The sequence below is a fragment of the Exophiala aquamarina genome (assembly GCF_000709125.1).
Source record: "Exophiala aquamarina CBS 119918 chromosome Unknown aczIA-supercont1.1, whole genome shotgun sequence".
Classification (NCBI taxonomy): Eukaryota; Fungi; Ascomycota; class Eurotiomycetes; order Chaetothyriales; family Herpotrichiellaceae; genus Exophiala; species Exophiala aquamarina.
Window position 1 is genome coordinate 5,173,618 of NW_013550587.1, and position 23,470 is coordinate 5,197,087.

Below are 23,470 nucleotides of genomic sequence, written 5' to 3' on the forward strand. Positions count from 1 at the left end.
CTCAGTCTGAGCGACCAAATCTCAACTCCTATCATAGTGGGAAATTCCACTCGAGCGCCAAACAAAACTCAAAGCGCAACAGAAACGCCTAAAGCAGCAACAAGGAAGCATTAGCTAGTCCCATCCGATGACACCCTGCCCTAGGATTCTCCCTCTCCGTCTGTCCAAGATGGACACTGTTCTACCGACGACACCGTCCACTCCGACACCCAGATTCAATCTAGTGCCCCCCGTTGAACAGGTGGATGCCGGGTCAATAACAAACGAGTGCAGGATGGGGTTCGAGCAGACCCTTTCATCCTCTGAGTCAGAGTCTGCATTTAAATCTGAAGAGCACAACACCGGTTGGCCATATTTACTGCGTGAGTCAGTTAGCGCTCACTAGGCTGCACAGATCTGGTGAAAGAGAGAACTCACTGTATCCGAACACTCAGCAACTCCTGACTGCTACTGCCATCACATATGTCACTGGATTCCACTGTCTCGCATTGAAGACTGGAAGCGGTTGCTCCAGGAAGACGATTTGATAGCCTCAGCCGACCGCGGAACGTCGACTGCGGATTGGGATGGATGATTGCGATCAAGTCTCCCGACTCGGGCGCTGGCGGGAGATGTGAATCGCCGCACATGATAGTGAGGGAGGGTGATGTTTCCAGAAATTGTGAAGGCGAGTCTTGGGGTTTTGAAGGTACTGTAATGCCGATGGCAGTCGTGCTAGCACTCCAAATCTCGGGTCAAGTGATCGATGACTGAAAGCGGCGTCAACCAAGCCAAATCTCTTTCTGGACACTTGACAAGCGCGAGTCTAGGGAAGGGTGAATGAATGCTCTGAAGGAGGATAGAGAAAGAGCATGGAAATATAGCATTGAGTCGAGCGCGAGTAGTGTCTAGCTAGATGTATGTGTATTAAAACTCACTTCTTCCAACTTCAGCAAAGGACATGCTTGCGGTGCACGTTTCGATCATATATCTTCTGTAAGTAAGAGTGTATGTGCTGACTGGTTTAAGCCAATCAAAGCCAATCAGTAGAAATGAGGACTCTGAGGTGTCATGCAAGTGTCGTTTCGCTTACTGAAGAGTTCACGGTCCTCGAAAAACACACCCCGTGACGGGGCTTGGCGGATGGAAATGGTCAATTGAGCAGGTTGCATCTCATTTTCCAATGCCATGCTGGACTCTGGAAATCAGCAATAGTTCGGTTCTGCGTGGCGAGCAAGTTTCATAAGTTCAGGCTGGCGTTGGGTGAGCATGTTTGTTTGGTTTGGGGAGCACGTTGAGGCTGAGTTTGTGGGGGACTTTAGGTGGTGAGCAGGTTTTGGTTTAAATTAAACGTCGGCGCATCCCCCCGGCAGAAACGGATTTGGTGTCTGGAGCCACGTGATCCAACACTAACAAGAAGCGGGCGGTTGTTGGCCAACCTCACTCAACTTCATTCAGAGAAGCAAATATACATTATTTTCCTCGGCGTAGAAACGTGACCGTTTCTAAGAAAAGTTTGAATGTTTTCGTTCGTCACTATGCTGGATTTGACACTGCTTCCCATTCTCATTCTCGCTGCTCCATCAGTCATCCCCCCCTTCTATCTTCACGCAGCTTTGAGTGGACGACCGAGTTACAGCGATATCTTCTTGCTCTGCCTTGGAATGCAGACTCCATTGTCCCCAACTGCACTCAATGAAGGCGAATATCCAGCTGTAGCCGCGATGACCACTGGCTATGTTTTCAGAGTTGAGAATCAGGCCATGGTGATGTTCCTGCAGCGCGTCGGGAGAACTGGACACTTGGTTACCCTTGAAGTCGTGTCTGATCCTGCCGGAGAATCTGGGCGGAGACTTACACGACCACGCTTTCACATGAGCTTCTGGATTTCTGCGCTACTGCTGGCCTGTGGCCTCAGATCTGTGCGTGCTGACTGGTTCTTGGTATCAAGCGTCTCACTGCTCCTTTTGTCGCGACTACTTTCGATCATAAGTCTTCGTGCAAAGACGGCGCCTTCCTGGCACGGAGCGTCAGAACCCGGCACTGAAGGGGATCTATTAATCCTGCTATCGCAAGATCGTTGGGTCCGCATGCGAGGGCTCGTGGATGATCTGAAAGCTGTGACCTCTGGAAGTTGGCTCCATGAGGCCGATAATCCGGTTGTGATGCAAGCGTTCGAATGGACGGCTCGCGTGCTCGTCTACTTGGCCGTGGTAATATTGGCGAATGCGACGCGGGAGAACAAAATGATCCTCCTGGCGGATTTATTTATCAGCCACGGGGTGTTGGTATTCTCAAATGCACAGACCAAGGGGCTGAGACTGAACAGCCGGAAGATCAACATTTCAAGCAACGAAGGAAGCATCAAGAGCTATAACCGCAGGTTAGATCTGGCACAGGACCTGGTCAAAGAAATAGGAAGGAGCGATTGGGCAATTCGGCTCGGCATCATCAATCCAGAAGAGGTTGATCCAGCTTCAAGAGGAACAGAAAGCAAATATCAGGATCCCGAACACGAGATAGTGGCAATGTGATATTCGTCGTTCTGGCTAAAGGGTTCGTGGCTGCATTTAAGCTTCTATCCGGAATGTGGTCCGAACACCCATTGCCGCAAGCTCGACATCCAGATATCTTAAAACGCCCGGTACATTTACAACAGTCGTGTCATCACCTCCCACAAATTTTCGGCCTGTGCCATCTTCCCAGACGGCCATCTTGCTGTCCTCGAAGCTCGCCGGGCTTGCACATGATCGACATCGAACCACTCCACTTGGTTCAACCCGGCCACCTCTTTTCCCTATGGTGAACTGGTTGGGGACCATCATGGTACTGAGGAAGCTGCCACACGACCGACAGACCCATGCTCGTTGTTTGTCGCTGCAATCCATCAATCGATCCTGAAGCAGGTAGGCGCAACCGTGAGCGATAAGCGAATCACGCTCCATCTCACCCACGCGGATACCACCTCCTTTGCTTCTACCTTTGATAGGCTGACCGTGCAACGCGTTCACGGGGCCAGTCGTCCGAACTTGGAACTTGTCGCTGACCATGTGCCTCAGTCGTTGATAGTAGACCACACCTAGGTATATGTCCGCGGCAAACTGTTTACCCGTGATACCGCTGTACATTGGCTCATTGCCGTAGAAATTGTACCCAGCTTGCCGAAGTTGGTCACCGAAGAAGTCTCCTGCTGTGTTATCTTCGTCAAATGAGAAAGGAGTACAATCTTGTGCGAGCCCATGCAGAGCACCTGATTTTCCCGCAAGTGACTCGACAAACATACCAATCGTCATCCGAGAAGGGAAAGCGTGAGGATTGATGATTACATCGGGTTGAATACCCGACTCACTGAAGGGCATATCTTGACTGGGCCAGAGCATGGAGCAAACACCCTTTTGCCCGTGCCTGGAGGAGAATTTGTCTCCAATAATGGGTCTTCTGGGAATACGATACTTGATACTGATCACTTGGCAGGGTAGGTCTCCGGATTCAGAGCCTATGAGGCGGATTTGGTCAATATAAGCCTCCTCAGTGTCCTTGTATTTGAAGTAATTAGTCCGTCCGTCCAAGTTCTTCAGCTTGCCTTCAGATGGATCGAACATGACACTGTGGTGGGCCAAGACTATCGAGTTCTCGCTGACCTTGGTTCCGACAGCCGGAAGACCATCAGGGTCCAGGCTACTGATCGCCTCTGGGGAGATATTTGGATCACCTTCAGCAAAACCAAAAAGGGACTTGATGTCGGTCTTGGACCGGCTAATTCTCGATCTCTCATTCAGTTCATAAACTTTGGTCTTGTAGATGACACCATCGCCAAAGCCACGTTCGTGGGAGGACTTGTTTATTATCATCGCGTCGTCCATATCATAACCGGTGTAAGAAATAACGGCTACCACGGCATTCATACCGTTGGGGAAATTGTCCAAACCGTATTCATTGTACAGTGGCGGTCGAACGACTGGCGTTTGGCCAGTTTGCAAGAGGTATGCCTTGTTGTCTGTCCGGCACATCATATTGGAAGAAGGAGTTCCCATTGCTTGCTTACTCATCTGACATTGGTACATATTTCTGGGCGACTGATTGAAGTCTGAGAATGGTGTCATATTTGCAAGAATGGATAGGATATTTGTTGGCTTGTATTCGATGTGCGTCGTCAATTGCGGAATGATATCCTTCTCCACACACGCGATATTCATGTATTGTTGTTCGAAGGGGCCGACGTAGTCGAGCTTGTCAGCCGGTATGTACTTGACGGGCCGGATCATCCTTGAGGGGTCGGCAAAAAGGTACAAGCCGGGGTAAAGGCCGCCATTCGAGGTCGGAACAAGACCGATTTCGAGCTCGTTGGGTATCTGGTTCTCGCCATGCACCTTCCAGTGTCTGAGAAGTTGCGCAATTTCTCGCGCTCGCTTTGTCGGGCAGTATCCTAATATTCTACCATCAAGCTGAACCGCCAGACCGTCTTCAACTGCCATGGTTGGTGAAGGTGAGAGTCCTAGTTGAATGATCGCCTTTTCCACACTCGATGTGTCAATCTTTTTTATCTGTACCTGACATTGATGCGCCAAATGGTTAAGAAGGCCACAGGGTGAGCCATCGGGTGTATGCACTGGACATAGGAAGCCCCAACTTTCTGGTAAAAGCTTTCGTACCGTCGTTGTCTTCAGCTGTGCGAAGAATGCACCTCTGTGTATACACCTGAAGTGGCTGATGAATCGGTAAAAGTTGATCTTCTCTGCCATGATGGTATAACCTGACGTCTGTGACATGTCAAGGCCCGTTTGGCTCACGAGGTTACCGGTGGACAGAAAATATTCCAGTTTCCCAGCCAAATTTTCATTGGTCCTCCTGACTATCTTTGGAAGGAAGTCGGTCTCGAAGCTGGGATCTGAGAATTGAGCCTGGTTTTTCATTCGGCTCCAATCTCTCGCCGCTGCTCCAATTGAAACCAGCCACTCGTAGATGTTCTCCTTCAATATCATCCCGTAGAGAAAGCCACCGAGGAGAACCTCTTGGTTGGACACAGCGTCTGGATTGTCGAGTGCACAGTCATCAGCAGCAAGTGCGTAGAGCTTCCGGATCATAAAAAGGATAAGTTGGAATTTGTCGTTGTTTTGTGTTGGTGTCACATCGCAGTTCCCAAGATGTGGGAGAACAATCTTTCTCAGAAATTCCTCGCCCACCTTTTCATCCGACATCGTCAACGGACACATGAGCACGGGTCGGAATTTCTCTCCCAAGTACGCCAGTGTTTGAGATCTCGTTTTCAGATTGTACACTTTGTAAGTGCGCAGCAGAAGCTCGGTTCTGTCAGAGACAAAGGAGCTCGGTGTGTTGGAACTTGACGACCCGATAATGCCGTCGGCAATCTCTCTGTCATTTGTGTCAACAAGGGCCTTCAGAATCATCATGGCCGGTACCAAATACTCGCTTTTCCTCCACGAGAACCTGAAGGTGACATTTCCGTCTGTGAGGTAATGGAGGACGTTTGTTTGCGAGGTCTGATCCGGTCGGACTGATCGTATCTGTATGCCAAACTTTGAAAAGGTAGGTCCTCGGTTGGTGAATGCGTTTCGAGAGATTGCCATGGGATAGTTCCTCCGAGAGACTATCAGCATTCTAATGAGCTTCTCGTTACCATTCACGATGAAATAGCCACCCAACTCTTCCGACTCTTCTTTGTGTCGAACCATTTCTGCTGGCGAGAACTTCTCCAGATGACATTTGCTCGAGCGCAGCATGATAGGCATCTGGCCCAATTCCCGTATAGATTCCTTCCAGTCGCCATTATTGACTCTGTATTGTAGCCTCGCTCTTAGCTTTCCGCGGTAGGTGGAATGCCGTTCTCGAGACTCGGAGGGGTAAATATTTCGGTTTTGGACGCTGAATTTGTTCGAGGACGGCAAAGTTGGCTTGTCTAACAGAATTTCTGTCACTCTCAAGTCTAACTTGTTCCTAGGAACGTTCCTCCTGGTATCTCGTAGATTTCCATCGGTTGCGGTATAGATGCCAATGTCTTTCAGTCCAGCGTCAATCAATTGTTCGTCCCATAGAGCATTGAAAGATTCCACGTGAGGCTTGACGGCAGCTTGAAGAGCAGGGAAAGCACTCCCATCTTTGGGCGTGTTTCGAAAGAGCTTTTGCCGTCGAATGGTATCGAATTCGACAGACCATTTGGTTTTGGTCTGAGTTGTTGTCGTAGACATGATGGTTTCTGGTCGCTGAAAAAGTCTGGCGGAACGCACTCGTACTTTCAGAGTCTACACCGGATGTCGAGGCCGGAGGCACATCATACAATCTTGGAGGATCCCATACAAAGAGGTATGTTTGTGGTCGGAGGTTTCAAATGGACCAAAAAATTGGAGCGCAGTCCTCCGCCAAAAAAAAAGCTACACTCCGAGCTTATCGTTATCAGGCCAAATTAAGAATAGCGTATTCTGGATCAATGCCACTCCTCTTGTCTGTTCTGTTCTTCTCGTGCGACTTCAAATAGCGGGCGAAGGCCAGAAGGTACGGTCTACGTTCCCATCAAAAGGTGTGCCTGTTTTACGTTACTTTCTCATATTTCGGTTACCACTTCCAATGCATGGTCATTATATTGTGCGTCTTCCATGATTTTAAAGCCTGGATCTTGCTTAAGCACCCACTGATGTTTGAGCTTCCGTATTCTCGGAGCTTTGAGATAGACCCACGTTTCGACTGTCACAAGCCATCATTGCAAGCAAGACCGTCCCTATGAAAGCTGTCTTAATCTTCCACGTGTTACAGCATCTTCTCCACATCAGCTCCATTTATCATAGTCGGGGAAGAGTGAGGTATGAATTCTTTCGGCATATTCCATCACATTTGGAAGGGCCTTTACGATTGCCGTGGATGTTGGTCCACTGATTCAACTGTCAGCTCGATTGACAAACGCCCGAGGAACTGCGCCTCTTACCTAGGAGCAACCAGTGCCGATACAATGAAACCGTACAAGGTTGCGTCGGCCTCAGTGGGTTCTTCATTCCCCAGGACCCAAAATGGTTGATCGGAGGTGAGTCTTTGCCGTCGTGACTTCAACAGCAGGTCGATTTGTTGCCATATGTCGGCCCTGAATAGGCCGATTTCGTCTGAAGTGAAGCGACCTGTTCCCTGGCCATGCAAGGTAGCAGTGATGCTTCGATAAATGAGCATGCCTACAAGGACACGGATCGGTAGTGGTTTATTCCACAGGGCTATCTCGCGATGGACATAGTAGTTGTCAATCCACCGTTCACGCATCTGGAATCCGAAGTCAGTGTTCATTGTCTTTGTGAGGTAGCTTGTCTTGACTTGCGATCAAGAACGTCCAATTTCCATACATTATAGAAGTACAGCTTATCTTCGAGGAGTGCTCGTATCCCAAGATCAGCCATCTTCTGTTCTGGCGACAAGTTCGCATTCAGATCTTCAAGTTGTCCCATATCCACCAGACGACGAAGAATCAGCGTAGAGTCGCCGAAATGGGCTGTAATAACAGACTCCGAGTTCTGAAGTGCGCTTAGATCAACGTAGGGAACTTTACCCTTTGGTGCAGCTGTGGAGGAACCCTCCTCAACTTGATATGGAAGACGACCATGCCGCAGGCGGAATTCCAGCTTTGTAGGAAATGGAGATATACAATATGCTGTCTCCGCTGGGAAGCCTCGAAAGAGAATAACCTTGTCTGGCATCGCGCCTGATAGGGTTAGGGATGGTCCAAGTTGGTGATGGAAATATGTATCAAATTTGCATCTATCACATTTCCTTTGTAGAAGAAGCTCTACAACGGAAGTCCTCGTCCGGTCATTTATATGACTTCTACGCTGGTAATCACCAAATACATATCTCCTCCAAAACGCATTGACCAGATGATCTACATACGCTGATCCCTGACCAAAACCCCTCTCCGCCTTCCACTAGATAATAGTTACGTTAATACTAACTTTTGGCGGCCTGACTTAGATTTGGACGTCGGGACTAAAATCTTGATAATTACCGAGTGATCCTGCCCTGGAGGGCGCTAACGGGTATCTGTTCTAATTATTCCCCGAGATCCCCAACTAGCAACCGCTTCTTCGGCTCGTCAGCCTTATTGCTTCCAGTTCGCCAACTCTTCCTTGTTGAAACGTATTCTGTCAAGAGGCCTTAGAAATGAACCGATTGGAAGTAAGTTGATGACGTCCCCAAAATCACCAAATTCCATTGTGTCTCGGTCGAGCGGCATTGGAATGGTAGTCGAACTACTAAGTCTCGTAAGCAGTATTATACTCATAGAGAGGGTTAAGTCACCTATCACGAGGGGCGCAATCCTAAGGAGGGGCTGAATGAGCAAAGATGAGAGCCACTTCCACAGACAGTTCGACAAATAATTCGAGACGACATTACTAGCAAGTACTTGGTGTGTACAGTATGGCTTGCGAATTGAAGGCCGAGAGCAACCCCATGTTGCTGTCGTAACATGTCCAAGCTTAAGTAGCTTTGGTGTTTTTGGTGTTTTTGCGGTGAGCTTTCGCTGCATCTCTCAAACTGTGAAAAATTGGTCCACTAAAAGTGAGGGGAGTGGTTATACTTATTTCCAATATTCCCCTAATTGGTCTTGTTTCTTGACAAAATTATATCCGAGTGGCTTCGTTATCCCGACCAAGCGATCTCGCGGCTTCGGCTCCTCATCGTGTTCATAGTCGTGCAACTGGTCGATCAGCAAATCTTCCAAAACATGTATTCGTAAAGAACTCAATGATCGTGCAAGACTTTTCATGCTAATCAACCGCTGATGACTGGACAGTAGATAGAGCCACCGGCTGCTAGGGCAGGTATATCAAATGGATGACTGGCAGAGGCAATTGCATAAAGGGAATAGTTGAAAAGCTGAACAAGTTTCATCCCTAAAATGCATGCGTTGACCTCCCTGAATGCATTCTCGCTATCATTGCCTATCATCATCCGTGTTTCTCGACCATCGAGGTAAAGGGTCTGGTCAATGATGGCAACTCGGGGATAGTGCTGATACCGGTAGTGCCCAAGGCGAGGCTGATGTCAACATTTGTGGAGGCGCTGCTGAAAGGGTGTACGGCCATACTGGGAGCCTTTCAGTAAGCCTTTCAGACGGCACATAACTCCACATTGTCTTCAGAGAATTGGGGAAAGGTCAGGTTTATGAAAGGCAAAGTGTTGAGCCTCACACAATATAACAACATAAAGCAAGGAGCCATGCGTTTACCAGGTCTGGGTTGTCGGTCGGACAACTCTGAAGGGTCCGCTATTGTCCATAGACACTGCCGTTGTTCGGGTCGTCTTGACGAGTTTATTGTATAGATCGAGGCGGGGTCGATCGTTATGTTGCCAGCCACAATTACTCTGATATGTGAGACAGCTTTTGCTGTCTTGGAAACTGCAAAATGCTCGTTCAGGCTGTGACTCAGGTGGGACAAAGTGGCGAACACCCTTCCATTTCAGTTGCCAATTCTGGGAACCTCGCAAGCCTCATCAGCCACGGCAAGAATCAGGACGAAGTTGGGAGGCCCCTAGTCGTACAGAGTTCCGAGAAAGTCCTTGATTAGGGCTGCGCCCTGGTCTCAATGGACGTAGGCTTACTCCGGTTTTGCTGACGACAATACCTCGTTGTGACTCGTAACTCGTCAACAGGGCCCTGCCTGAGGCCCTAGAGGGCGCCCCTAATTGGCGAGCACGAGGTACCGAGAACTTTGGTGGAGCGGCAGGATCAAGACGAGGGAAACGATCAGGTATGATTGCACTACCTCATACATAACTTCCAGAATACTCTGAACGACAGACATAAAACTTCAAATCACCAATTCTGTAGCCTATCGAGCTGATTGACACATGGTCATGAGTAGCCCTTGATGAATTTATGTTCCTGGGTTGTGGATAACACCTCGAACCTCATACCCACCTCAATCGGACCTTCGCTTCTTGGAATACAGAGCATGCCAAAGCAGGGGAACCACTTAGCACCCTCGTCAATCCGTCTAAAGGTCATCAACGTATCGAAAGGCTGCTTGTTACTCCTTTCTCCAGTTTCAGAGTTGACGTTGGGGATGGTACACCTCGGGCAACGAGAAGCGACATCAATGTCAATCGAACCTGTCAGGTTTGAGACGGCCGACGGCAAATACGAAGCCAGCGGAGCGGTCGAGCCATTGATGCGCACTGTCTTCCAGTTATCCTCTGACCAGGCTTCAGCGCCCTTGATAACGATATTGGGCCTGAAGCGTTCGATCGTGATCTCCTCGAGTCCCTTTTCCTTGAGCCGGGCATTCAGATCAGCTATAGATGCCTCAGATGCGATCTGAATGGGCATCTCATCTGGAAAATTAATTGTCGCTTTCCGACCCAGGAGGTCCGGTGCAGCATTGCCACGACACGGGCGAGGCTTATCGGAATCCACCACTGCGAGGAAGACATCAGTTCCCTGACCAATAAAGTCTCGGAAAAGAGTTTGAATCTTTGGGTCTATGTAGACAAGTGCCTCAGCATCAATTCCCCAGACACTAACTACGGCGGGTTTAGTGTTCTCTTTGAGCCATTCTTCGGTGGGATTGAGAGAAAGTGACATCGATTTATTCTCATCATTGCCGATCGTGATCTTGAGCAGCCCTTTACTCTCATCGATAGCAGTGTTGATCAGCGTCAATTGTGGCCTTTCACGAATGGTGAGGAATTGCAATTTCTCATCTACAAACATCCACTTCCGATCGTACTTGAAGCCTGAGAGGGTGAGATCGGCTGAGTCAACGGTGATGCCGCGGCATGACTTAATGGGATAGATGCGCACTTGCGAGATCTCGTAGACCGGAAGACCCATGTTGAAAGTGACAGAGAGGGGAGGTTCAAGACGAATGAATAGAGGAAGTCTCGTTGTTAAGAGATCTTGAGAGGGGAAGAGGTTTGTTGACGAAGCACACAATCATGCCACCACCTGTAAAGTCAGAGGTCCGTTCTTGGACAAAGGAGTAAATTACCATAAAGAGTAACCACCAGCGAAGGTAAGAACTCCTATTGGTATGTTCGGGAACAAGCTATCGGTGATTGAGACTTTGCAAAGCAGCTTTTAGCATCGATTTACCTAACAGGACGGATATATGCGTTGGACATGCATGGATCGCAGGGTGATACTGAGCCTGGTGCTCACTATTATTATTTTCCCTTACGAGTGCTTCTTCGGATACCAGGTGTGAGGTTTTGTCTGCCTTTCAACCTCGAATGCTCCACGCTGCGATAGCTTCTGAATGCGCCCTTCAAACTATTCGTGCAATTCCAACATCAAGTGGCTTGGTCTTTCATTGGAAGAAGCTATGATGAAAGTTGCATTTTATGTTATACAATATGTACCAAGGACAGATGCTTCTGACTCTGCCCAGTTTTCTTAGAGTAAATGTTTGGATGATGGGCTGGAGTCACCCCCGACAGTAACATTCTCACCCGTCCGAGTGTGCAGGATACACCAAGACTCATCTTCAGTGTACTCTTCAAGCCCCGTCTTGTCATCTAATTGTTGTTGAATGGCCCAGGCAGTTTCACGTCCCTTGCGAATGCAGTCGCTCACTCCAACTTTACCCTGCCACCAAGGTCCGGCGACTTTGAACCTCCCTTCATACTCAGACAGTAATCCTTCATGGATTCTTGCCATGTCTTTTCGATAACCAACGGGATACTGAGGGATGCAATTTTCAGCTAGACGAGCCTTGGCGATTTGGGGCTCACCTGTGATGTTCAAATGTCGTCGCAGGAGAGTGGTCGCCATGGTAATTGCTTCTTTCTCGTCGGGCAGGTCATCTTTTGCCCAAGAATCCCACCAGTGGCCACCGAGCATGACGGTAAGTTTTGTCCCTGGTGCACTATCTTGCCCCATCTTGATCTCCAGCTCGATGGCGTCTTTGGTGGAGTCAGATCCGAACCACTTTTCCTCGGTACGCTTAGTATCCATAATTCTTTCGTCAATATGCTTTAAAGTGGTCTTCAAAGCCATTTCGTTCTTTTCACGAGACTCATTTGGTTCATCCTTTAGGTAGGTGAACATCTCGTACTGTCGATGTGCCTTTTCACGCTCTGACTCGAGCTGTTCCAGCGTCTCGTTGATTAGACTTCGAGTGACCCGTCTTTTTTCTACGTACCCGGGGATGCCAGAGGTTTCCGATCCAAAAATAACACCTAAAGCCCGTTCTGGGTTCTGATCGAAGGGGACCGAGCGCGGAATCAAGTAGCCGAAGCCGGTATGTTCAGGGGGTATTAAATTTGGGTTGCTGTAGTAAAGATTCACAACCATCACGTTGACGGAGCGGTCACTGTGCTTGCAAGCTGCGAGGACATTTTGACTGGCCGAAGAACCCCGAGACTGAGCACTTTGTTCCAGGAACGACCGCACAGAATTTGGCGGTAGAGACGAAACCACATAATCAAATTGACCACTCTTGGTGTCATGCTCGATGTGGACGGTCAATTTATGGTTGTTCTTGGCTGAAGTGACTGATACCGCACGGCTCTCCTTGTGGATAGTGACATTTGGATTGCAATTGAGGGAGTTCTCCAGCTTCGAGGCGAGATCACCAAGGCCCTTTTCAAATGTATAAACGCTGAGGTTGGACATCACCGCAGCCAAGGCTCCGGCCTTTGGCCTGCTAGGTTCAAGACTCTGCATGGCAGACCTCATAGTTGCGAAATCCCGGTTCTTTTGCGGATATAGCTTGAACCCTTTCAGCATCATATCAGCTATTTCGAGGCTTATGCTGGCGCTTGAACTGTCATTCTTTTCCAGGAACCATGCTGCAGGCAAAAGAGTGCGAGCGCTGAGCTTGTATATGTCACCGGCATAGATTCCGTGAAAGATGGCAGAAGCGAAATTATCCGCAATAACTTTGCCCCATCTCCTTTGTAAGAAGTCGCCAACAGATTCGTCTTCTAGGGCATCATCTCGAGGCGGCGCAGTAAGCTCGCGGGTTACCTCTCTTACCGCGCCTGCAAAAATAGGTTCGAAAAGGAGGGAATAGAGACGTCGAAGCAACTCGAGTAGGCCACTAGCACCAGGCATACGAGCAAGGTGGTCTGGATAGTATATATATCTATTGAGAGCAGCAGGCTTGTTTTTGTCGGTGGGTATGAGATGTTCGAGAAGATTAAGGTCAGCTAGCTGTGGCACTCTGCCAGTTAGCACAATCACACCTAAAGATTTGGCCGACAGGTCCGCACCAAGTCAAGAGTGGCCATGCCTGAACCTCCCAAGTCGGGACGCAGTGTCCGTGGACCCCATTCAAAGAGGACTTCTCCATCGTCCACCTGGACCAGTTCAGAGTTGAGCCATCCGCCTAGCCGATTACTCGATTCGTATATCGTGACTTTCGCATTCGGGAGACATTTTGAGATGTTATGAGCTGTGCTTAGACCAGTAATGCCCCCACCCAAGATCGCAATCTCCCTAACAAGCTGATTCGGAACTGAGCGTAATTTGGGGAGTTCTGACCCAGAGTTGGAAGCTGGACTGGTAGAAAAGAAAACGGCATTGCGGCCACAATGAACACGCGCGAAGCGAGCCCAGAGGGAAGATCTCACAGCATTGTTCTGGGCAGCTGTACGACCAACCAAGTGCATCTCCAGTGGAGCTACACCCAGTGGTGCAAATAGACAAATAAAAGTGAAACGGGACCAGGTCTCCAACACAACGAAATTTCGATGTTCGGAAGTCAAGGATGCATTTATGAGACCTGAGGTCAAGAATCTGGATAGATGATGGCATGATTCGGCCCAATCACCAGATTCGGAAGGCCTACGGAAAATATATTTTCCCTGGAATTTGGAGCTTAAGAGCTTTGCGAGGTGCACCTCGGATCTACGACGAGCACATGGCACTTCGACTGCTTAGTTTTTCACATCTGCAAAGAATGGTTTTGCGATCAACTTGTGCACTATGGCCCTGATGTTCTCCATAAGACCATACCTTGTCTCAGCGCTGCAGCTAGCAGCGTAGGGTGGCTTTTTGGTCATTGAAATCGCCTTCCTGCGCACCTGTGAATTCGATTCACAATGTCAAGGCACTTCTTGCAGATCAGTGGCCTGTGTCCAGTCCCCATCAACCTCGACGAAGAATGCAGGGCTTCCGCACTTCAGGTCCTGGCCTGTGTGGGTGGTTTTTGAACATCGGTGTGGATGACAATCTGCTTGCAGAGTCCCCGAGAAGACGACAGATTTCATGTGACTTCTCTGCCTTATTTGTTGGAGTTGAGCGGAGCACGCATCACCAGAGATTTCATCCTGGTACCTCTGACCGCACATCCTTGGCCGTCGAAGTTTCTGATTGCTGCTCTGGCTCATCATATCCCAACTTCTTCAGATCACGCAAGATTTCTCTCTCTTTGCCAATCTTCATAAGTTGGTCGTGGGATAATTTCTCTCCAGCAGCCTTTTTGTCCTTCAATTCTCGGACAGCTTTGAGCCTTTTGAGTTGATTTCGGATCTTCTTCTGCTGATCTTCTTCGTCATGGGATGATTTCTGCAGGCCGCCTGCTAATTTTGTGAAATCTCTCCAGTCTTGTTCTTTCTCCTCTATGTCGCCCAGTGAGGTGTTCTGCAAGGCAGCGGTAAGATCGTTCCCAGGAGAATCCGTCGCTTCGGCCTTCTTACGAGCAGCTTCCCTACGCTTGGCATTCTTGCTCTTCACCGGTCCTTCATCTTTTGTAGTAGCGGGCACTACTCCTGGGACTCCTCCGCCCCCTCTGTTTTTCCATGCCTCGGCACTCCGATTTTTGTAGGTCTCGACGTCTTCGGGGGGCCTGTACCCAGGCCTTACCCGGATTTCTTTTCTCGTAGAACCATCCGGACGCTTGGACGAGGGAATGTAGGAGGCCCCATCAGCAGTGGTTTCAATGCCGGCTTTGCTGACTCCAGACATGTTTTCAATCTGTTTCGGAATGCTTGAGACAATTGTTTACCGTAGTGTTTCTGATGGAGGAGCGTCTATGGGAGGGGCATAGCATGGCCAAGAAGCAGCCCTCATAAGAGCTGGACCGCAGAGGGCCTAGCCTCGTCAGCGAGTGCCGGTTGTATGATGAGAGTCGGAAGTAACTCCAAGTGCCATCTGCTGCAAAGGCAGATCAGGCAGTTAATGATGGTTGGGTCCAAGAATATTGTGGCAGATGGAAAGGTAGTGATCCACCGTCAACTATACGGACGTGCATTCTTGGATTTGACGCAGTCTTGGCATCAAAAGCTCAGCTCCGGCATTGTCATTGACCCGTAGCTAATTCGGTCGTTTCCTTTCAGTTCTCTTGACGACAGCTTTTCTACGATTAATCATTCTTGTCGTGCCTAGAGTTGTCAACAATGGCGCCCGGAGTACGTCGCATGTCCTTCCTCATCATGAACGCTTTACTGACCCTCACAGTCCGGAATTGCTAGCGGCATCTTCAAGTAACTCTCTCGCTTGCGAACCCGAGCATTCGTTGCTAACCCTCACAGCGCAATCTTCCGAAAGAATGCTGCTTTCCTAACCACTGTCTTCGTGGGTGCATTCGCTTTCGAGATGTGAGCCTTCAACAGATGCGAAAGCTGCTTACTGCAGGGCTAATGGAAACGCAGGGCGTTTGATACCGCAACCGACGCCGTATGGGACAGGATTAACAGAGGTGTACGTTTCCAGCCTCTCTACCCCTCCTGTGCACAGGCGTTTCTAACTCTTGGATAGCGACAATGGAAGGATATTAAGCATAAATTTATGGCCCCTCCCGAGGAAGACGAATAATTGAGAGGGCTTCGATGCAAAAGAGATGAGCTTGGCTTAGGCTGAAGATGTGGAAAGAAGCCAGGGACAGGTGTGCTAGTGCCTCTCGCTTTATATTGTATATATCACCAAACAAGCACAATTGATCAGGTTCTGCGATTCATGCGCCACACACACCGGGGGGAATTTTTATCGGAAATGTGGCATTACCCGAGTTATCCGCTGTCAGTAAACTGTTAGAAACAGGTGATATTGCCGAATATCTTTGCGGAGCAGAGGGAAGGGCGAGATCTCGGAAGCCCGAGTGCGTTCAGATGGACAGCAGGAACCGTGCTGTCCCTGTGATTCTTCGCATGAAATACATGGCCTTACCCGCGTTCACCGTGTACTTTTGTGATAACGCAAGGAGCTCTGGTCAGTGGTCAGTCTGTTCTCAGTTGATTGCTTGCCTGCATGCTGTGGACCACCTGGGCAGTTTCCAACTGCGTGAAGCCGGCCGTGGCAACCAACTGGCGGCAAAGCTCTTGTTCTGTTTACCTTAGCTAGTGTTTTAGATGCGAGTCAAATATGCCATTCATACATCCATCGTGCTGCCTGTTTGGGTATCTACCATTATTTATACCTGTGTACCTAGGGATATAAGATGCACTGGGTAAATAGGATGCTGGTGTCACTGTCGTTTATAGACTGACTAAAGCGGCAAGAAGTGGGACAGGGGCGACTGTCTTGAAGTGCATTACATAAGGCGCTGATAGGCATTCAACTGGGTGCAACTACGTAAGGAGTGCGGTTAACTGTACCTTAAGGCAAAATATCTATGGAGTTCACAGCACTCAAGCCTCATTTAATAGGCGAACGCTGAGGCTGGGTCTGAAGCGTTCTTGATCTTTTATTTGATGCTGGTCATTGTCATATCACGAATCCTGTAGACATCCGCATCCCAGACGCCTCATCCTCCTCTCACAATCTTAGGATCGAGCAGGAACGCTCTGTCACGACTCACCACCAACTCCGCAACGCACATCTGCCCGCCACTGAGCCAGCACCAAAGCCTCAATCTCCCGATTGCCACCTTTTGGTCTTGTTCGACTGGTCTCAATCGACTCCCTCCTTGTCCTTATCCTCGCTCCTTCTCTTCCACCTCTTGTCTCCAAATGCGGGAATCATCACCAGCTACATAACAATGTCCACAAGTAACTCCAGCCTTGCCCGTCAACTCCGCCAGGCTTTGTGTGATCATCCTAGCAAATATGCTTATCGATACACTCGAATTGCAGAGAATGCTCTCCTCGAGGGTCTCTTCCGTTCACTGACCAATGATCAACCGGACCATCTCCTCCAACTCTTCCCAAATGGGTTTCCTGGCTCCTATAAGTTGCAAGACGCCCAAGGAGTGCAAGAAAATGCCGAGTACACCCCTGCTGCTCGCGGTCATCCCTGTGGTCATATATTCAAGGCAGGTGAAGCCAGTTACCACTGCAGCACCTGCACAGATGACACCACTGCCGTTCTATGTTCTCGTTGTTTTGTGTCTAGTGATCATGAGGGCCATCAATACACCATTGGCATCAGTGCAGGAAATAGCGGGTGTTGTGATTGTGGCGATGACGAGGCTTGGAAAAGACCTGTAAAATGTGCCATCCATACAGCGAGCGATGACTGGACAACGACAGATGAAAACGTCTCTCATCTTGCCCCGGACCTCCAAGAAGCCATCCGAACTACTATTAGCATCGTGATAGACTACTTCTGCGATGTTATCTCTTGCTCTCCCGAAAACCTACGCATGCCAAAGACGGTCGATTCGGTGACCCAAGACGAACTCAGAAGCCGCCTACTACCCGAACATTACGTCTCCGGCGATGAAGTTGAGACGAACCCGGAATACTGCCTGATCATTTGGAACGATGAAAAACATACTGTCCGTGAAGTCCAATCGCAAGTCACTCGGGCCTGTCGTGCTCGCGAGAGATTTGGGCTCGAGAAAGCTGAAGAGGCAAACGATATTGGTCGCTCTGTGATTCGACACTCGAGAGATTTGAAAGAACTGACAAGGATGGCTAAAATCATCGAAGAAATAAAAGTCACCGTCACTATTAGATCTTCTCGAGACACCTTCCGCGAGCAGATGTGTGGCACTATAATTGAGTGGCTGGCCGACATATCAGGCTCTGGTATCGCTGGAGATGGCCACATTCTGCGCCGTACAATTTGCGAAGAGATGCTCCAACTCTGGCGCGTTGGTAGTGAGGCCTGGAATGCTCAAGTTGGTAGGGATGATCTCGACGATCATGGTGACGAAGATGATCGGGAATTCCGCCGGCGGCATCGTTTAAGATTCTTTGATCCTATTCAATTCGCAATGCAGAGAGCTCTTGCTGCTGAAGCTCTTGACGACGCTCTCAGTGATGTAGACAACGACACCGCCGAGGCCGACGACGATGACGACGACGACGAACTGGGCGATCAAGAGGGCGATCAAGAGATGAACGACTTCGTCCTACAAGCAACTGTCTTTGGAGATGCAGAGACCGTACATGTCCTCGCTGAGCAGTCAATTGATCCGGATGCCACTGATGATGCCGAGGAAATGGACACAGATGGCGATGGCGATGCAGATTTTCTCGATGTTGCAGAGAGAATGGACACGGACGATCAAGTGTCTCCGCCACCACCACCCCCTCCACATCCTCCATTGGCCAATACCGGTCCAAGTGTGATCGGGCGCGATGAGAGCGCAAATTATCTAAATATCCCCCGGACACCAGCTGCCAGTACCCGCACCACTGGATCGCATACAGCACCTCCCAACCATTGGCTAGTATTACCACCGAGTCAGCAGAGTCCAACTCATAAACAATCGGTCTACGAGGATCTCTCTAAGAACATCAGAGTGGACTCCCTGATCTTGTTTGACCTTCGGCTGTGGAAACTTGCAAGAACCAATTTGCGGGACTTATTCATCAGCACTTTGGTGAATATTCCACAATTCAAGCGTATCCTTGGTCTCCGATTTTCAGGACTTTACACGACTCTGGCACAGCTATATCTTGTGGCGGACCGCGAGCCTGATCACTCAATCATCAATTTATCCCTTCAACTTCTCACAACACCTTCCATTACCGAAGAAGTAATCGAACGAGGGAACTTCTTGACTAATCTAATGGCCATTCTTTATACCTTTCTGACGACGAGGCAAGTTGGCTTTCCGAAAGATCTCGATCCTGGAGCTACACTTGGCTTTGATGCTGGGTCAGTGGCTAATAGACGCCTCTATCACTTCTTTTCTGATCTGAGATACTTCCTCGCCTCTCCTTTTGTACAATCTAAAGCTCGAACTGAGCCACAGTACCTGTTCCAATTTTTGGATTTGGCGAAATTGTCACAAGGCATTTGCCCCAATGTTAGAGCGGTCGGCGAACATGTCGAATATGAAACGGACGCATGGATAAGCGCCTCTTTGTTGACCCGGGACATTAACAAATTGTGCAGGCAATTTGCTGAAGCGTATTATGTATCAAAAGAGAGCGGTCCGTCCGCTGTGTATGCTACCTGCGAGGCCATTTCCCATGCTGCTGGAATTGCAATCATCAATTCTTCTGGACTTGAGCGAAGACGATTTGACCAAGCTGAGATAAAAGAATCAGTTCGATTCCATACTATTGGCCCTTTCGGCGACACCCCTGAACGCCTCAGTTTCTCTGTAGTGGACTTTCCTCCAGAGAAAGGCTCGTTGAGTTTTCATCACCCTTTGCATTATACATTGTCCTGGCTCCTTGAATGTGGGAAACATACTCAACAATCTATTTCTGCGTTGAAAGATGCCGCGCAAACATTCCTTACACACCTTCACGAGAGCTCGCTCCCGGCTCGGGACACAAGCATCAAGCACGCGTTGAGCTCGGTTGATGATGCGCTCTTGGCGATGTTTGACTTTCCACTGCGTGTCTTTGCCTGGCTTTCGCAAATGAGGGCCAATTTATGGGTACGTAATGGGATGAGTCTCCGCCATCAGATGGTACAATACAAAAGTGTTGCACACAGGGATGTTGGACATCATCGAGACTTGTTCCTTCTTCAAGCAGCCTTGGTCGCATGCGATCCAGCTCGAGTTCTAGCCTCGATGATAGATCGTTTCGGACTCACGACATGGATCAGGGACGGCTTCGCCTCGCTTGAAATCTGTGAAGATGGTCAAATGCTGGACTTGGCAGAAGATTTCGTCTATCTCTTGATCAATCTACTCTCAGACCGTGATGCACTGATCTCGGATCGAGATGATATCGAATCACAACTATTGGCTGTTCGAAAAGATATCGCACATACTCTGTGCTTCAAACCGCTATCCTACTCTGACCTATGTGCCCGTCTGACAGAAAAGGCACAAGATCATGAAAGACTACAAGATGTCCTTGACCAGATGACGAAATATCGGCCTCCCGAAGGCCTTCACGACTCGGGTCTTTTTGAGCTAAAGGAAGAATTCCTTCTCGAGCTGGATCCATACAATTCGCACTTTACCAAAAACCAGCGAGATGAGGCTGAAAACATCTACAAGAAATGGATGGCAAAGAAATTGAACAAGTCACCCGATGACATTGTGCTAGAACCAAAACTACATCCCATCCGCTGCGAGGCCTATACTGGGCTATGTAACATTGTCGGCACGACACTCTTTGCCGAAGTAATCCACAAAATCCTACTCTATATAGCTCATGGTCACAAACTCAAGACTGGCGTATCACCTACCAGAGTGGAAGCATTTCTCCATATTGTGCTGCAACTCACATTAATTGCTACCTTGGAGGATGGACCAGGGTCTGAGGACGATGAAGCTGGTGTCTCTTTCGTTCGTCATGCCATTACCCTGAAACTGCCATCGAATGGCGGTGTTGATTCGACCATTGTCGTGGTATTGCACAAAATCTGGCTGATGGACGAGTTTAGTTCTTGCAGAAGCAAGATTAGACACATTGTGCGACTTCTAAGACAGAAGCTACCTCATCAATTCATGGAAGGGACAAAGCATTTGGACTTTCCTTCGGGCAGGTTCGATACCGCATCCCCAGCCAATCTCGAAAGTGAACTGGAAGCCAAGAAGAAACAGGCCATGGAACGAAAGGCACGAGTCATGGCACAATTCCAGCAACAGCAACAGAGTTTCATGGACAAACAAGGCGTAGTTGACTGGGGAGACGATGAGTTTGATTCTCCTGAGGACGAGCTCCCGAAATCCACAGAGACTCGTCATTGGAAATATCCTTCAGGCCTATGCATCCAATGTCGAGAGGACACCTCAGACGCTCGCCTGTACGGCACCTTCGCCATGGTCAGCGATGCACATATCCTCCGGCAAACAGACAGTACCGATGAAGATTTTGTGGGTGAAGTGCTATCTGTTCCGGACAGCTTAGACCGTTCTATCGAGCATATAAGACCTTTTGGTGTGTCTGGGGCCAACCATATCAAAGTGAAACGCTTGACAGCCAGCGGCCAAGAGGATATCGTAGACCACCAGGAACTGGGTAGGGGCTGGCCAAAAGCTCACACCATGAATGGACCAACATCAACTAGTTGTGGTCACATCATGCATTTTACCTGCTTTGAGAATTATTTCCAGTCTGTTACAAGGAGACATTCCCAGCAAGTGGCTAGAAATCACCCCGAAAGAACAGTGATGAAAGAGTTCGTCTGCCCGTTGTGCAAAGCCCTGGCCAACACCTTCCTGCCGATTGTCTGGAAACACTCACAACAGTCATATCCGGGAGATTTGGCTGTGTCAGATGATTTTGAGTCATTTGTGGGAGTCTCGCTGTCTGGACTCCTCAACTCGGGAATCGATTTGGATGAGAGCGCTTTCGGGACTGCAGTGGCACGGGTGCATGCACGAACACTGTCAACTTTCTCCAATAGCTCTCTAGCACCCGTAATCGCTCAGTCGCAAGCTGGCGATGTGGCTATTAGTCCTGGTGGCTCGTGGGATCGTCCCGAAATGGCCGCCTTTGCAGAGCTGGCAACTATTTACGGCCGTCTGCGTGACTCTCTGACGATTGTCTCCCGAACACAGCCCCCATCAGAGGGGTCCGGAACCAAGCCACTGCCACCGTACCATATATTGGTCAACACCTTCGCAAACACCATTGCTTCTGTCGAAATTGGTCATCGTGGGCGCGAAGCCGAGTTTGGCACTTCTTTGCTAACTAGCATTCCCCAACAAACCCTGAGTCATCTTCAAATACTCTCATCAACTTTGCGAGCATATGCAGCAGCAGGCACACTGACCGTCCGGGGTCCCGCGGTGGAAGTTCATTACAAAGAATTGTGTGGACGAATTGAACAACAATTAGTTGGCGAAGCTCACAAATATGGTGTGCCTCCACTTCTCTCCATGGATCCTTTCCAATTCCTCGTCCAAACGACAATGGTTCTGTGTCCTACTCGCAAATTGGAGGTACGACATGTTTTACAACTCTCGCTGACCATTGAGCTCCTACGCGTGGTCTTGACCTTCATGCTAGAGCCGGCCGGTTTTGTGAAAGCTGGAGAGAAACTGACAACTGACAATACGCGTAAAATGGTCCACAACACGGGATCGAGGGAGACTTACGCCGTAAAGAGCCTGGTAATGTGGCTGAGCAATACGCTACAGAAACATGATGGCATCAGTCGGCAGGATTCTTTTCGGGACAGTGTACAAAATATAACTCCTGAAAGCGCCAGTGACTTGTACACGCTCTGTAGAAGCTACAGTCTTGCTTTTTTGCGAAAATCTGCGATTCTCTTCCACGTGGCGCACGGTGTTGATTTTCCAAACACTGCAGGATCGGAGGCAGGATTACCTGAACTCGATCGTCTCATGCACCTGCTCCAACTACCGGATATCGCAGAGATCCTACTTTCATTCGATGAATTTTCGGGCGTCAACGCGATAAAGGAGCGGGCAACTTCATGGGTACTAGACTCCATCCTAGGGATGATAGGACCAGATCAAGACACTCTGGGCATCAGATTATTACATCCAGCACCACTTGAGTTGATAGGGCTTCCGAAATATTTCGATGTCCTCATGGAGGAGTCCCATTATTGGAAATGCCCTACAACTGGGAAGGAAGTCTCCGATCCAGCCCTCTGCCTGTTCTGCGGCGAGATTTTCTGCTCTCAGACTGTATGTTGCCTCACCAAGGAGATGCGTGGAGGATGTAACGCCCATCTTGAAAAGTGTTCCAGTCCGATTGGGATGTTCCTCTTTGTTCGCAAATGCCACGTTGCACTTTTGCACGTTGTCAAAGACCCCAGAGCGAGTGAACATGATCGTGAGAGACCACATCGTGGCCTTCACACACCACCATCCTCACTCACTCTGAGCCACGGCTCATTTTTCCCCGCACCCTATCTGACAAAACATGGCGAGACTGACTCTGGGCTGAGGTCAAAGCACCAGTTGATTCTGAATCAAAAGAGATATGACAAACTCCTGAGAGATACTTGGTTGATGACGAATGGAAGTGTTTGGAGCACTATTGCAAGGAAATTGGAGAGCGAGGTCAACGCTGGTGGATGGGAGACGTTGTAGAGACTTCTATTACTTCCTTACCTAATGGCCTGCACTATGAGCAGTGATGTGTGCTTCCAAATGGAAGTGTCAATACCGAGTAAGCGTACCAGGACGGATATTTGAGCCAAACGAGTCATGAACACGTGGGCCGTCCGCGTGGCTATGTCAGTCGTTTCGCGCTTGACATATTGTAAGACCAGCAATGG

General features: G+C 49.1%; 9 protein-coding genes across 9 annotated transcripts; 3 read left to right on the forward strand and 6 right to left on the reverse strand.

The window, feature by feature from the left end:
- Positions 1–114: 114 nt before the first annotated feature.
- A1O9_01807 (uncharacterized protein) lies at positions 115–629 on the reverse strand (the record flags this gene model as incomplete). The annotated part of the gene is made up of 2 exons (XM_013410965.1): positions 115–358; positions 418–629. 2 exons carry the CDS (start codon positions 627–629, stop codon positions 115–117), a joined length of 456 nt encoding a protein of 151 aa, XP_013266419.1.
- An 888-nt stretch (positions 630–1,517) lies between these two features.
- Positions 1,518–2,513, forward strand: A1O9_01808 (uncharacterized protein; the record flags this gene model as incomplete). The annotated part of the gene is made up of 1 exon (XM_013410966.1): positions 1,518–2,513. The coding sequence occupies one exon, from the start codon at positions 1,518–1,520 to the stop codon at positions 2,511–2,513; it is 996 nt and encodes a 331-aa protein (XP_013266420.1).
- Positions 2,514–2,549: 36 nt separating this feature from the next.
- Positions 2,550–6,185, reverse strand: A1O9_01809 (DNA-directed RNA polymerase I subunit RPA2; the record flags this gene model as incomplete). Its single annotated transcript, XM_013410967.1, has 1 exon — positions 2,550–6,185. One exon carries the CDS (start codon positions 6,183–6,185, stop codon positions 2,550–2,552), a length of 3,636 nt encoding a protein of 1,211 aa, XP_013266421.1.
- Positions 6,186–6,760: 575 nt separating this feature from the next.
- A1O9_01810 (uncharacterized protein) lies at positions 6,761–7,670 on the reverse strand (the record flags this gene model as incomplete). The annotated part of the gene is made up of 3 exons (XM_013410968.1): positions 6,761–6,863; positions 6,917–7,239; positions 7,320–7,670. 3 exons carry the CDS (start codon positions 7,668–7,670, stop codon positions 6,761–6,763), a joined length of 777 nt encoding a protein of 258 aa, XP_013266422.1.
- Positions 7,671–9,826: 2,156 nt separating this feature from the next.
- On the reverse strand, positions 9,827–10,804 carry A1O9_01811 (uncharacterized protein; the record flags this gene model as incomplete). Its single annotated transcript, XM_013410969.1, has 1 exon — positions 9,827–10,804. The coding sequence occupies one exon, from the start codon at positions 10,802–10,804 to the stop codon at positions 9,827–9,829; it is 978 nt and encodes a 325-aa protein (XP_013266423.1).
- A 561-nt stretch (positions 10,805–11,365) lies between these two features.
- A1O9_01812 (uncharacterized protein) lies at positions 11,366–13,584 on the reverse strand (the record flags this gene model as incomplete). The annotated part of the gene is made up of 2 exons (XM_013410970.1): positions 11,366–13,126; positions 13,186–13,584. The coding sequence occupies 2 exons, from the start codon at positions 13,582–13,584 to the stop codon at positions 11,366–11,368; spliced, it is 2,160 nt and encodes a 719-aa protein (XP_013266424.1).
- Positions 13,585–14,239: 655 nt separating this feature from the next.
- Positions 14,240–14,881, reverse strand: A1O9_01813 (uncharacterized protein; the record flags this gene model as incomplete). The annotated part of the gene is made up of 1 exon (XM_013410971.1): positions 14,240–14,881. The coding sequence occupies one exon, from the start codon at positions 14,879–14,881 to the stop codon at positions 14,240–14,242; it is 642 nt and encodes a 213-aa protein (XP_013266425.1).
- Positions 14,882–15,412: 531 nt separating this feature from the next.
- On the forward strand, positions 15,413–15,730 carry A1O9_01814 (ubiquinol-cytochrome c reductase subunit 9; the record flags this gene model as incomplete). The annotated part of the gene is made up of 3 exons (XM_013410972.1): positions 15,413–15,513; positions 15,568–15,616; positions 15,674–15,730. The coding sequence occupies 3 exons, from the start codon at positions 15,413–15,415 to the stop codon at positions 15,728–15,730; spliced, it is 207 nt and encodes a 68-aa protein (XP_013266426.1).
- Positions 15,731–16,892: 1,162 nt separating this feature from the next.
- A1O9_01815 (E3 ubiquitin-protein ligase UBR1) lies at positions 16,893–23,282 on the forward strand (the record flags this gene model as incomplete). Its single annotated transcript, XM_013410973.1, has 1 exon — positions 16,893–23,282. The coding sequence occupies one exon, from the start codon at positions 16,893–16,895 to the stop codon at positions 23,280–23,282; it is 6,390 nt and encodes a 2,129-aa protein (XP_013266427.1).
- Positions 23,283–23,470: the final 188 nt, after the last annotated feature.